Source organism: Passer domesticus, chromosome 4 (genome assembly GCF_036417665.1).
Source record: "Passer domesticus isolate bPasDom1 chromosome 4, bPasDom1.hap1, whole genome shotgun sequence".
Lineage (NCBI taxonomy): Eukaryota > Metazoa > Chordata > Aves > Passeriformes > Passeridae > Passer > Passer domesticus.
In genome coordinates this window covers 13,423,806-13,438,711 of record NC_087477.1, presented here as the reverse complement: position 1 = coordinate 13,438,711, position 14,906 = coordinate 13,423,806, and the positions used below count along the sequence as shown (strand labels likewise).

Sequence of the window (14,906 nt, the reverse complement as noted above, 5' to 3'; positions counted from 1 at the left end):
GGAACACTGGGAGGAATCTGGTCAATGCTATCCCAGGTTTCTGGGTCAGGGAATCATTTTCTGTGTTTGAAAATGTTTTGATTTGAAATCAAGGATTGTTTGAATCCTGGATCATATGCGGTGTATAGCACAAAAGCTTTCTCTCTTCTTGTACCTATTTCACCGGCTTGTTATTACAAAACATTTTTTGCTGATAATATCCAGAGTCTTCATGGCAAAGCCATGTCCGCAGTGTCTGTAACAGCATGGTGAGGGCAACTCCAGCTCGGTGCCAGAAAAAGTGGTGCCAGCTTTTCCATATCCTTCATGGTGTTCTACAATTAATTGGCCTAAGTACTTGAAGCACCTTAAGTTATTCAGGTTCATAATATGTGCTATAAAGAATATTTTTATTTTTCTGATTTTTAGCCATAAATATCAACCTAGGGATTCAGACCTTTGGCATTTTAAAATAATTAATTACTAGATGCTATTAGCTCCATCTTGGCAGAGAATATTTAGCTTGCTAGCGATCTCTCACCTCTAAAAGCTTATCTTCCTCTTCACATCTCACAAATCCTGGGATTCTTCTCATCTTAACAAATATTAGTTTATTGTAAGGCCGGTTGTGTCTTTTTCCTGGAGAAGAACTTGCTCTACGTTATGAGAACATGATGTTTGTTTAGTGAAAGCTGCTGGTTTAGAATTATGGGCTTTTCAGTTCAACTATTCATGAACAAATTCCATACAACCAAAGGTACACAGCAAGATGAATCTGATCTGAAATGCCTGTATGTGGTTGAATGGGAAAAACTGAGTGATAAAAAAATCTTGTTTTGATATTGAAATAAGAAAATTGGCCCTATTGTTCATCCAGGAATTTAGATACTGAAATTTCTTTAGGATCTGTGATTTAATCTGTCTTCCTTCATCACTCCCAATAAATGAATGGAATGAAAACATACATTTTTATGGGCAAAGAAAGTGGCCTTGAAAGCAAAGCACTGTTGTATTTCTTTTCTTTCAGAAGATGAATGTTATTTCATTAAGGGCTGGGAAAATACGTGTCCATTATAGCTGTTACTATCTCATTTAAGTAATTTATCAGTGTTAGATTACTGAGCCTGTACTGTTGCAAGTGGAATATTTAGCTCTCATTATGGCATGTATATCAGAACTGTGGGCTCATACTCTGCTCTGAGGGTTTAATTAAAAGCAAAACATATAAAAAACCCTTTACCTCTTTGCTGTCAGTGCTCCATCTTCGAGTATGATGCCCTTTGGAGATCAGCAGCACTTTCAGCTCAATAAAAAAATATTCAGTGTACAGCACATAAAATGCGAGGCACTGATAAACTTGCTGGCAAGTTTTTCAGGAAGTATTCGATGAGGAAAAGCATTGTATTCGCATTCCCATCTTTTGCATCTGAATGCTGGTGTGGAAGAAGGTTTCTTAATGGGCAAAAATCCGTCTGTGAGGAGTGAGTTGGGGAATGGTAACACCTGGTCTGTGCCACTTTTAGAGATGCACCCAGTTAAACGATGGCTGGTTGGAACAGATGGCTCCTGAAATCAGAGAATAGCCAAGGCAGCTGGGACAAAATTCAGTGGTTGTCTCAAGGGTAGGAGTTTAAACTGACACTTTAGCAAGGAGGGAATAAAAAAAGGAAAAGGTATATGTTCTCATACCTGCTATTTTTCCTATTTGCATCTTTAAGTACTGAATAGCATCAAGAAACCGTGAAAATTTGAGTTTAGAAGGTGCAACTTTGCTTCTGCCACGAGCTGAATTCTCAACTCCAGGCGTTCCCTGGATATGTTAACATGATGAGCCAGCAGTCAGGAGCTTCTTAATGAAGAAGAGTTCACAAGCTATCAGCATTTTGCTAATTATAGAAACAGCTGTTGTACAAACAGTGCCTCACAACTCTGGAGTTTTTCAATGGCATTAACACTGTCACCTACCCCTGCCATATTGATTAATTGTGGCTTAATGCCTGCAGTGATAACACAGGATTCACTTGAACATCGATGGTTTTTTAGCCAATAATGATTTGAGTTTCTTGACTTATGTAAAGCAGGTTTTTCTCATGTCCTGATCAGGGACAATAGCTTCAAAAGTTACAGCTGAGTAAATGTTTCTCCATAAAATCAAAGCAGTACATCCCCAAGTCCATGCTTGAAAAGTCTGAAAATGTTATTACCGCTCAGGTACATATTGTAATACGCAAACAAAACAAATAGGTTAAATTAAGGTGTAAGCATACTACTTGGATATTAGCTTGAGTTTTGAATTATCTTTTTGTCAGCATTCCATTAGCAAACTGTATTTAGTAGATGAGAAATATTCAGGGGCCCATAGTTCTGGACTGTCCTCTCACAGAGATGTTTCTGATTTTGGACAGACTGGAGTCATTCAATTTACTTAGAGGGGGAAAAAACCCAAATCCAACCTGCAGGAATCATTTTTCTACAGACACAATTTAAATATTTGATGGGTAATGTTATGATGAAAGCTGTCCTTTGAAAATTGAAGCCTTTTACTCCCCCAGTCTTCTTATGTGTGAAACTGGTTTTCTCTAGCAAATTTGAATATCTGGAGAATGTTTTATTAGTTTGGTACATCATATAATTTCAAGATTTATTTTTGCACTTCTCTCTAAAATATCTTTGAGAAACAGGTGTGTGTTGTGTGCAATAAGTGATGTGGTACATAATGCAATAGGAAGGACAGCTGGAGTCAGGACAGAGGAACCAGAAGGGAAGGTCTGTTTGATTAAAATACTAATTTTCATATATGATTTATTTACTGAGATTCCCTGAAATATATGTTTCGAATTCAGGTTAAATTGCAGCAGTGTAATTAGCAAGAAAGAGGGAGAATCCACAGTCATCTATTCATATAGTCACTTGATCATTTCTTGTATTTCCTTACGCAATATCTGATGGCTAGGTAGTTATATGAAGTAATGTTTGTGTTCCTGCTGTAAGTGTACTTGTATTGATGTTTGTCACATTGTAGTTTATTTGTTCCTAGTGGTCTGAAAATTCTTATTTTTGGCTGGATTTACCTATCCTCAGTCAAAAGCTGGTGGGAAAAATTAAAAGATGGGAGGTCTCTGCAAGACGCAATAAAACTAAATGCTCCTCAAAAGTCATGCACTTAGAAATGAAGCTTCAATGTCATCCAGTTCCACCCCCTGCCACAAGCAGGTACACCTTCAATAGATCAGGTTGCTCCAAGCCCTGTCCAATCTTGGCTTGCTCATTTCCAGGGATGGGGCAGGCACAGCTTCTCTGGGCAACCTGTGCCAGGGCCTCCCCACGCTAGCAGTGAACAATTTCCTCTGTTATCTAATATAAATTTACCTTTGTATTTATGGCATGTATTAGAATTGCATGCAAACGTAATTTCTATTTAGGAAAGTAGTTGGTGAGAACTTGTAGTGCTCTGTCATTGTGTATGTATTGAGAGCAGTGCATTAGAAAAAGCTGGTTAAATCCACAGGTGGTGATTTCAACCCATACTATAAAATAGCATCTCGGTATTTTTTAATCCCTCATACCATTTTCTTATGTCATGTTTATAATGTATTGATCTGACTGCCTGACCCTAGTGTCTGCATGTACACAATGTGAGCCTCAATTCTGCCTGCCTGGGCTGAGGGTGGAGGGCAGAGCTGCCAGATGGGACTTTACACATTAACATGTCAGCTTTGGAGCTTCCCAAATGACAGGGCACACGTGTTCTTGTGCTCCCATGCTGCTGCCGAAGGTGAACACTTCTCCTGTAAACCTTTCCTTTCCTCACTGGTAGAGTGTTTGCTTTCAAGCATGATCTGCTTGTAAAACTGTGTAAAACTCCCAAGAAAACCACTCAGGGGTGTGTGCTTAGGAAGAGGAGATGTGATAAATACCATATGGTGCACGGGACTCTGGGTCTGTGGTTTTTGTCTTCTTTCTTGTGAAGGAAGTGCCTCCAAATGACAGTCTGTTGGCAGTTTTTCTTCACCAGTCACCAAAAGATAAAGATGGATATGGCGGTTTCTCTCACTGAGAAACACTGTGAGGGACCGTGAAGGGGCTTTGGAGCCGTGAGGGGCCATGAGGGGTTATAAAGCACCATGAGGGTCTCTGACAGACTTTGAGAGGCTTTAAAAGGGCTCTGACAGACTGTGAGGGGCTGTGAAGGTCTCTGAGGGACTTTGGGAGGCTCTAAAGGGAAATGATGGACTGTGAGGGGCTCTGAAGGGCCATGAGGGTCCCTGATGGACTTTGAGAGGCTTTAAAAGGGCTGCAGCGGACTGTGAGGGGCCATGAAGGACCGTGAGGGGTGCTGAGGAGCTGTGATGGACTGTGAGGGGTTCTGAGGGTCTCTGAGGGATTTTGAGAGGCTCTAAAGGGTGGTGATGGACTGTGAGGGGTTCTGAGGGTCTCTGAGGGATTTTGAGAGGCTCTAAAGGGTGGTGATGGATTGTGAGGGGTTCTGAGGATCCATGAGGGATTTTGAGAGGCTCTAAAGGGTGGTGACGGACTGTGAGGGGTTCTGAGGAGCCATGAGGGATTCTGAGGGGCAGTGAGGAGTTCTGAGAGGCCATGCAGGGCTCTGAGAGACTCTGAGGGATCTAAAGTGCTGTGAGGGGTTCTGAGGGGCTTTAAAGGGATGGTAAGGGGTTATGAAGGGCCAAGAGGGTCCCTGGTGGACTTTGAGAGGCTTTAAAAGGGCTGCAGTGGACTGCGAGGATCTGTGAGGGGCCATGAGGGGCTCTGAGGTGCCATGAGGGGTTGTGATGGACTGTGAGGGGCTCTGAGGGTGGGTGAAGGGGCCACGAGGGATTCCGAGGGGCAGTGAGTAGTTCTGAGGGACCGTGAGGGATTCTGAAGGGTCCTGAGGGGCTCCAAGAGACTTTGAGAGACTCTAAAGGGCCGTGATGGACTGTGAGGGGTTCTGAGGGGCCATGAGGGGTTCTAAAGGGCCGTGAGGGGCTGTGGTGGACTTTGAGGGACTGTGACGGGCTGTGAGGGACTCTGAGGATCGTGAGGGTCTATGAGGGGCTCTGAAGGGCCACGAGGTTCCTTGACAGACTTTGAGAGGCTTTAAAAGGGCTGTGATGGACTATGAGGACCTGTGAGGGGCCATGAGGGGTTCTGAGGGGTCATGAGGGGCTCTGAGAGACTTTGAGAGGCTCTAAAGGGCTGTGATGGACTGTGAGGGGCTCTGAGGATCTGTAGGGGCCCGTGAGGGGCTCTGAGGGGCCATGAGGGGGCTGTGATGGATTGTGAGGGGTCTAAAGCACTGTGAGGGACTCTGCGGGGCTTTGAGGGGTTGTGAGGGGCTCTGAAGGGCCATGAGGGTCTCTGAGGACCATGAGAGGCTGCAAGTGGTTCTGGAGGCTGTGAGGGACCTTGAGGGGCTGTGAGGAGCTCTGAAGGCTGTATAACAAAATATTCCAAGAGATTATGGAATCCACTGGAAAAGCTGACAGATCCAGATTCATTGTCTTCTGACATGGTAAGGCTAACAGGAAACTGCTGTTGCTGTTTACTGGGGGGATTTTGTCAAAATGCATTTGTATTTGAAGTGTGCTAAAGTGAATAAATGCCTGAGACACTAGTGCTGACAAAAATGCTTTTAAAAAACATTAAAAGAATGGGGCAAAGGACAAACTAATGACAACCTACCAAAAAATTAGATTTGGCCAACTGGGAAAGAAAATGGATCCGAATACTCCTAACTTCTAAGTCAATCCTTCCAGCACCATGTCACAATCCTTGTAATACAGTGCTGAATCTTTTCAATATTTTGTGGCCATTCTCTTGTCGTTGTATGGGAATTTATATATGAAGCATATGGACTGCTGAATTACTCTTTATGTAGACAAGAAGTTAATATCCTGCATTATGATCATTATTCTGGTATATGGAAAGTGTTTTGAAGTGACTTGAAGTGATGTACACTGCAGTAATTTGATTATGAGGTAACAAAATTATGAATCAAGGAAATGAAAATCTACTTGGAAAGTACTGCTTGTGTCTTCTTAGCCAGAAACAAATGACATAGAGTTGTGTGGGCTTAGCTACAATCTGAGCTTCCAGCAATAATGGAGATGTCAGCACTTTGAGCTTTTTATGTTATTCTGTGTGAAAGAAAAACAAGCAGTTTTTCATTGGTTCATCCCTAAGAACTCAAAGTTGTAGGTGGTAATTTGTTGCATCATTCTTTCTTAACCTTTAAGTATAAATATGATGATTGTGATTTTGCTGTGGTAGATTATTGTTGTAATAGTAAAGCATGAAAAAATGGGGGAAAAGAAGGTAAAATGTGTGTATTATTGAGGGCAAAGATGCTTTTTCCAGTCACCCAGACTGACCCTTCATGCACTCAGATATTTGTTCTTGGTTTGTGTTTTTACCAAGACACGTGATTTTTTTCAAAGATATTTAAATATTAAAACATAATTTGATGTCTTTATGAGCATGTCCTCATCCAGGAAAGGATGTGCTCACAAAGACTTGTTTTTGTCTTGGCATGTAGCACAGTTGTAAGGAGGCTGATTTTGATGACATCCATCTGTTGCAGATTAAAATAGGTTGGAATCAGGGATTGTGAAGCGAGTGATAAGCAGGGTGACTGAAAAAAATGCATTGGACTGGATTGGGCAACTGAAATAAGTGGCTGGAAGCGGGAGGGCTTTAGGATATTCTCATGGTGCCAAGGAGTGAGTCAGGCCATCCCCTGCCTCTGGCTCAGAGCCCCACAAACAGCCGCTCGTGCTCATTTACCTGCTCCTTGCGCTCACTCCCGCTCGGTTGATTGAACTGGGAAAATTGCTGCTGTCCCTGTACACCTTCCCAAACGCTTATTCTGGTACTCCTGGCTTCCCAAACGGCTTGGGTTTGTCTCCTGGTCTTGGGTGTCTTAGTGGCCGATTTGCCTCTGCGGGGGGAGATCCAAATCTGGGCTGGTTCCAAGCAGCCGGTGGAGTTTTGTGTCACAGACAAAGGCAAGGGGGCTGAGGTGTTCCGTGCTCTGTTGCTTAACAGTACATCCCACAACCTGGCTGAAAAATGAAAGCTTATTTTCATAGGGTTTTTAAACCTATTTTTTAATGAGAGCATGCAGTTTAGGGGTGGGAATGTTTACAGCATGATCCTGGATTTGGATACTCAGCCTTGAGTACTTCATCCGCTTTGTTCTAAGGTTAGCTACACGTGCAGTGCTGCTCACTTTGAGCGTAGGTATCTAAAAATAACAGATCTAAATCTGTAAATAACATCTATACAAATCTGTAAACAACATGCATAAATACATAAATAATACATAAAATTATATATATAAGGAGATAATATATTTATATGTAATTCTCCATAAAACTATAGTTAGCAAGTTCATGCATTTATCTTTCTCTTGTTGACAATATCAGTTACTATGATTTATGGCTGTTTGGGTTGGTTTTTTTTTTATTTTTTATTTTATTTTTTATTTTGTTAAATTTTGAATGTCAGCAATTATTGCTCTATTTTGCTCACTCTGACAGGTCTACAGCTCTTCTGTGCCATTATTGCCGAACTTAAATATGCTAATTAATGCAGATATAATTCAAACTCAGTTCTTTCACAGCTTTATTCTCCTGCAGCATAAAATGTGGAAACCTTTCACCACTGATGAAATTGTGCTCTGGTTTAAGCAGGGGCTAATTGGAGAATTTTTTTTCTTCTCTTTTTGCAGTCTGACAGCAATGCAAGCTTTCTCCGAGCTGCCAGAGCTGGTAATTTGGACAAAGTAGTGGAATACCTGAAAAGTGGAATAGACATTAACACCTGTAATCAGGTAAGATATTTCCTGGCCACAAGCTTGCAAGAGTGAATTGGAAGAAACCTGAGCACTGTAGAGATGTGATTTATCTCTTTATCCTGCTGAATGTGGCTTGCTCAGCCCCTGGATTTTCCTTAGCCATCCCACGTGAAGCACCTGATCTCCTGAGAGCTCAGGTGTGGGGGTCTGAGGCTTCCCCTCTTGTTTTTGTGGGATCTCAGGGGGTAGGTAAGCACTTGAGTGGATGTAGTCGTAGCTGTCCAGATAATTCCATGTCCAAGCAGATTAAAATCTTGGCACTCACCTGCACTGGCAATGCAGTTCTGGTTACTCTCAGATGGCTAAAAAGGGTAGCCAGGGGCTTTCACCTTGTTTCACAAAATTAAATGTGTTTTTATCACTGGTCAGTAATATCTACAACATAACATAAAAGGTACTTAAATGTTGTGCTTAACATACTGTCTCCCTTTTCAAGAAAGTTATAACTGCTGTAAAAGTACACTGTTAAAGTTTCACCATTGATGTGACTTTAATTGACACAATATTTTGGCTTGGCTCTTTGGTAGGTCTTTCATATAAATCCAATTACTTTGGCTTCATAGCTTAGGGACCTACATTTGCAGCGTTTATTGAAGTGACTAGAACCATCAAGTTTAATAAGACTCTAACCATGACTTAAAATAAATATGCAAGTAAGTGTCTGCATCAGTTCTGAGAAGTGTCTTGGCTTTCTAGCGAAACCACTGCAGTTTCTTTGGTGGGGAATTTGACAGCTCAGGCTTTATGGTGCCCAGCTTTCCCCTAGCTCTTAGCCAGATTTGATCAGTGACCACTAACTGGACAGTAGCTATGCCATTTGGAAGTCAAACCCCAAAAGTGTGACCGCTATTTCTTTTGGGAGAGGAAGAAAAAAAGAGTAACTGGGAGAATCAGGAATGAAATAATCTAAAATATTTGGTGCTATGACATTCCCTGCTGAAGGAAAGCTGCAGATGATTAAAGAAGGCATGTGTCAAATGGAAGCTGGGGCACAGGAGTGAGAACGGATCTGTTGGCTGTGCCAAGGAATTTAATGATGAGGAGGATAAGAGCTGGGGCTTTTCATGTTCTGCTTATTGAAAACATACAGAAATGTTCTTGTCTTACTGTCTAGAAGAAAGTTTCCTTTAAAAGACTTACTGTCAAGGAAAACTTCCCGGGTTATATGGGAAGTTATATGTGCCTTGCTAAACTTCAAGTTACCCAGTTAGGAGAGAGTAAAGCTAGACTCAAGTTCTTGTGTTCAAATAGATCCAGCAAGTTTTCCATCTTTATGATAAGCACCAATATTAACAAAGAGAGTCACCCCCCCACCCTCCCATCCCAGACAGAGCACAGTTAATATGATAATTACTTAGGAACATTACAAAGTTTTTTCCCCAGTGTTAATATTCTCTTGCTGGTTATGGGAGGAATATGGCAAAAGTTGTTGCAGATTTATCCTCTGTGGAAAGTGCTTCCCACCTGCAGCTGGTGACAAAGCTCCACTGGTACCATGTAGGTGAGATCGAAGTTTTCACCATCCACTGAGCACAACCAAGCACTTCAGCTTCTGGCAGACTCCAGTTCTGGTGCCATATAAAATTGCTCACAGAGGTTTTTGTATCTAAGACCCTCAGTGCTTCCATTGATTAAGCATCACTGGTGTATTGTAAATTTTATTGGGAGTGGGAGCAGACTCCCTCTGCTAGAGGTCAGGGAATATTGAGTAAGCCATGGCAGCCTTCAAGTTACTCCTCCTCCTTTGCCTCCTCCTCAGGGTTTGGCAGGGTTGTCCACGTCATTGTGTTGCAGCTGTCTAAGGGGAGAAGCAAACACAGTCTGTGCAAAATGCAGGGGTGTGTTTTATTTTTAACAGTGAGATATCTCAATGCTCTTTTAAAAATGGAGCTTTGTATGTGCAGGGTATTTTTCCTCAGTAAAATGCTATTTTTAGATTAGATGTCATGTGAGAAAACCATACATAATGTTAAATATAAGCTTTCCTGAATGGAGAGAACACCAGGAGATTCATTCTTCAGTTTCAATGTTTTTTTTTCTCACATCTTGAGTTTTCAGAGTGATATATTTTTATAGATAATCAAAGTATTTTCCCAGTGTAACTGTTGCCAAAATATGATGGAGCTTAATGTTTCTGGATATACTGAACACAAAGTAGTTAATAAAACAATTATATAGTTAACAACTAGGCATTACTTAAATGTGCTTTTTTGAATGCTGCTATCATAACAAGTTCACTTATTATAGAATTGCTTGCTTTAATCTGAATTCAAGCATTGTCATCTATTCTGAAAATCATAAATCAAGTATTTCTGGAGAGAGTTAAAAATGTCAAGGGAGAAATTCTCCGGTTTTATGAGGTGGCCCTTAAAAAATCCAATTCCTGGTGTTTTATAGGATGCATAACCAATAGCCATTGGAAATATCTGTTTCCTTTAAAGCTGGTTTCCTATGCTATAAATGCAGTTTTTTAGGATATGGCTACTAGTTTCTAGTTAATGTAGCAAGAGGAAACAACTGTCTCCTGCATCATGTTCAAAATGTTGCTTAGCAAAACAAATGTTACACTGAGTATTTGTGCAGCCCAAGGTTCCAGCCGGAGTTAGACCCTGAACCCTGACTATTCTGAGAGTTCATCAGCTGCCTGCTGATTTTTGAAACTGAATTGGGGATCCAAAGGCAGCATAAAGTAATGTCTCTCCATCTTGTGTTGGGAGACTTGTCAATTTTCAGGGTGATGTCTTGGAAGGAAAAGTGTGATGGGCTTTGCATTAAAAAAGTCTTCTGTGTTCCTCTGTGAAGTCTAATGCCTTGAGCAGCAGGTCAGGGTTTAAGTACGAGGTAGTTTTGGGGGCCTCCAGCTTCAAGGCTTTTTGAATCTCCATCAATTTGGCTTTTGCTCTCATTTTGTTGGGTTCCTTTTAATTCTGTGGGTCTCTGTTCCTTGGGTGACAGAGAGAGAGCACAGCTGTTAATCCCTCCCTCCCTCCCAGTGGAAAGGCGCTGCCTCTCCCAGCAGTGCCAGCTATAGTCTGAAGGGGCACTGTAGCATAATGAGGTCGGCAGCACCACATTTGATGTCACTCTAGGTTAATTCAGTTTCTTGGCTCCCTAAACTATAAAGCAACATAAAGAGAGAATTTTCGTAACCTGATAATGTTTTTCTTTTTTTCTTTTTTTTCCCCCCCCACTGTCCACTTAATTTCTTTGTGATATTTTTAACAAGAACTTCCACAAACATTTGGACTTCAGAAAGCTGTGCCTAGCTCTCTAATATACCCTTTCCCAGATCTCTCTTGAGAAGAGATTGCCACATGCACATTTTACTTCCCTGAGAGATTTATTCAGAGGAGAGACTTTGCAGAGCCATCTAAAGAGAGAAAAGTATTTGAGTTTAACAAAGACTGTGGTACTTTTTTCTAGTTTCTGCCTCTGCTGGCAAAAGGAGTTAGCACCACCACACAGTGTTAGTCACAAAAGCTTTTTAATTTTCCTTGTGTTTTGTAGTTATGCCTTGCTATTGGGCTGTTATCATATTTTCTCCCACTTCCTTCAAACATTTTCTTTTCCCCATTTCTACATTTCAACTTCTTTATCATCCTCACTAATTCTCACCAGCAGGAGATGAGTTGAGCTTTCTAGGACTGCCAGGTTATTGTCTATACCTGTCAGTTAGAGCTGAGCTTAGAGGGAAGGGTGTAAAAGCCCACAGAGCACTGATTTGGCTGATTTAAAATGTCCCTTGAACTACAGGTTGATCTGATGCTCTGCCAAGATATAGCTGTTCCGTGGTGTCAGTTTGCTCTGGCACAGTAGGGGTAGGTGGGAATGGGAGAAGCTATTGTATCTGGGTGGTGTCCCTGAAGGATTAAATGGCACAGCAGGATTGCTGCTGAACCAGGAAGGGATGAAAGAGCTTCTGTTGCATGAGGATGGCTCCGTGAGGCTACTGAATACAAAGGCAGAGGTAGCAGGGAAATTTTGGGTGTGATTTCCAGACAAGAGCAGTGTCAGTGTCTGTCTTATGGGGAATAAGTGACTTTGGACTGGCTTAAACTAGGCTGGTGGTTTTTAGGATGTCCAAGAAATCCCTGGGGTTTTCCAGTGCAGTGAAAATAACTAGGGGTGGCACTGTAGGAAGTGCTGTGGGCAGTCAGTGGTGCATGCAAGTTTGTAGCACTCCATGGGACAGAAAACTGACATTTCTGCCTTGGTGGTAGAGGAGAAAGAGAATCGAGGGAGTGAGGCACTGCAGGGAAACACTTGTAAAGAGCCACCAGCTTGGAAGGCTTAGTATTAGGTTATTTTATGGGAGTTAATATCACCAAGGAGTCTTCAAAAGAATGGCAGTTATGGCATATGCAGGCTTTGTCCTTATGCGGCACAGTTTTGCTTAGCAGACAACTAATTTCAACCTCCCCAACTCTTTGGTGGGCAGGGGGGAGAGAAGGGACGTGTCAGAAACCTCTGTTGTTCTGAACTGCAAAAATTCAGTTGACAGGAACGGAGGAGTTGCATTGATTAAATCTGAGATTCCATCATCAGAAGTAGCAGGGATCAGCCACGTGGGCTGGGAAATAATTGCAGCGTTGGTTCTGATTAGGGAGAAAGAGAACAAAAGTTGCTTTAAGGCTTCCCTTGTGCTGGCCCTCAGCATTTAAAGTGCAGGGCTTGCTACTGCTTACCCCAGCTTGCTTTATTTAAGGAATTATGGAATTTGAATGTCTATAGTCCTATTTTTAAGCTGGAGTTTGTTCCTGTAAGCTTTTTACTGGACCTCAACTATTCTTTTTACTCGTGTTTTAATGCATTAAAAAGAAGTCCTGTGTTGTGAAGAAACTCGATGGATACAGCAATACCAGCTTTCAGGTGCTTAATGTGACATCAACAGATATGTGGCTCAGAGGTAGGAATACAAGTATTTCAGAGATTAAGCCCTGGGACAAGCCTTGCTCTCTCCATATTGTGGTGCATGGTAAACTAAAACAGAGGCTTATCCTCATCCTTTTGCACTCAGAGGTGTTTACAGGCCATGAATTTTGCAGTTTCTCTGCTGTTTGTTCCTGAAGAGCGAAGAAGGTTATTAACGTGTCGCAGCAATACATCAGCTGTGTACACTGTGAGGAGGACAAGCTGCCCTTCAGGTTCCCAAGGAAAGAGCTGATGACAGAATCTGTGAGATCAGATACAGAACAGGTCTTTGTTCTTAAATGGTGAGGAGAACATTGTGTGTTTCCCCACAAAATACTAGCTCAAAGCTCGCAGCCACTGTAGGTAGTAATTGTGGGTAGCTGATACTCCGCTGAGATTAAAAACCAAGAAAGATGAGAGTTTTCTGAAACATGTTCAGCCTGCAAAATATTCCCTGACATGGGCAGTATTCCTCATCCTGGTGATTATGGTCAACCTCACCACATATTTTTGGCTAAGGATTTATCCTTGACCAGGGCACGTCACTACTGCTACCCCTGGGCTCTGCAGCTCTGTAGTAAGAGTTTTTCCTCTGGATTAAGGATACTCTGGTTGCTGTAGCGTTTCCCATATAATGGGGTTTGAAACTACATTTCTCTCTACCACGCTGCAAGAGAGTGTTCCTCTGCTTTTGGCAGCCTGTGACCATGGTGTTCCTTTAGTTCCTTTGCTTTTCTCATAGTTTCACTTCAGAATCTGACCACCAAATCTGCCTGTGCTGCTTACATGGATGTGGAATCCAAAGGAGTTAGTTCTGAAATGCATTTGCATTGCTGTGTCTGAAGCCATTGGACCCACTCCCATCAAATACCTCCTGTGAAGTGCTAAGTGCTTTAAAATCCCATTGGAAATTGCAGGCTCTCTGTGAATGGACAACTAAAAGCCAGAATGTTGCCTGTTTATTTCACAACTGAAATTACTCTGAACTGCTCAGAGACAAGCAAAGTGATAAAAATTCCACAGTGCTGAATTTGCTGCTGGTTCCTCAAACACCTGAGTATTGCTCCTGATGCCTGCAATATGGAAACCAGGAGAATGCTGGAGGGAATGGCAGTATTTGTTGCTGTCACCTGCCTGATGTAGCATGAAAAATACCTTGGGATTGTGAAGAACAGGTTGGCAATTCAGCTACAATAGACTCTAATTTAATTTTTTTTCCTTGGGTGGAAGAGGGATACTAGGAAGAAGGAGATGAAATTTTCATGGCAGGAATTTATATGAGATAAAGTATCCTGTTCCTGTTTAATGTGGAGAGGATTTAGATGCTGACTTTCTTAGGTTACCTTTTCAATAATCCTTGCTTTTATTTAATTAATTTTATTTTCCTTTTTGACTGAGATTGCAAAACCTGAATGTTTAGTGAAGACTTGCTCATCAGACACCAGTGCAAGTGCCAGATCAAGGATCAGTTTGCAAGTCAAAGCAATCAACAGCCATTTTGGCCTATTTGTGCTTTTGGGCTTCTATTTGATACCAGTTATCCCCGAGTAGAGACCAGCATTCAGGGTGGCTGTGTTAGCATAGAATAACCCCGACTGAGCAGACACATTCTGTGTAAATTTGGCCAAGTCCTGTGATTTCTCAGTATTGATAAAACCTCAGCGGGGCTGGATAAGGTTACAGCCAAGTAAGGCAGAAAAACACTCAAGTTTTGAAATACTGGGCTCCATGGAGATGCCCAAGGTAGTGGTCTGTGGTAATGGCAATTTATTAGAAAACAAGGAATGTTTTCTGAACACTCACAAAATAGAGTTTAATTTGATGTATTTGTTACTATGAGAAAAATGTTGTCAGAGAAGTTGGTTCCACAGAGCCTGTCCAAAGTATCTGACTTATGCAGACAGTCAGCTAAGAGATGTAATAGCATTCCAGCTCCTAATCTTCTCCTTATCCAGGGTGAGGTAGGAATGTGTATCTGATATTTGTAATGGATCTGGCCCTTGTGCTTGCAGAATGGGCTCAATGCTCTGCACCTGGCAGCCAAAGAAGGCCACGTGGGACTGGTTCAGGAATTGCTGGAAAGAGGCTCGGCTGTGGATTCTGCCACTAAGGTAATTGCTGTGTGTCTCTGAATTTATCCAATACATATGAGAAGTATAGA

The 14,906-nt window shown here is 41.9% G+C and overlaps 1 protein-coding gene and 1 long non-coding RNA gene across 51 annotated transcripts in view; one reads left to right on the top strand and one right to left on the bottom strand.

The window, feature by feature from the left end:
• ANK2 (ankyrin 2) overlaps nt 1–14,906 on the top strand; it is a 277,110-nt gene that overhangs the window by 149,820 nt on the left and 112,384 nt on the right. For 49 of the 50 annotated variants that reach the window (XM_064416065.1, XM_064416074.1, XM_064416072.1 and 46 more), the window contains 2 exons: nt 7,709–7,810; nt 14,758–14,856. In XM_064416065.1, the coding sequence (XP_064272135.1) occupies nt 7,709–7,810; nt 14,758–14,856 (201 nt within the window). Of the gene's footprint in view, nt 1–5,468; nt 5,492–7,708; nt 7,811–14,757; nt 14,857–14,906 lie in introns of those variants that run through there. The other variant, XM_064416075.1, reaches the window with a different exon arrangement.
• Nucleotides 621–6,919, bottom strand: LOC135298498 (uncharacterized). The gene is made up of 3 exons (XR_010360515.1): nt 6,763–6,919; nt 1,669–1,789; nt 621–1,545 (listed from the first exon to the last, which is right to left on the bottom strand). It is a non-coding gene; the product is annotated as an uncharacterized LOC135298498 (long non-coding RNA).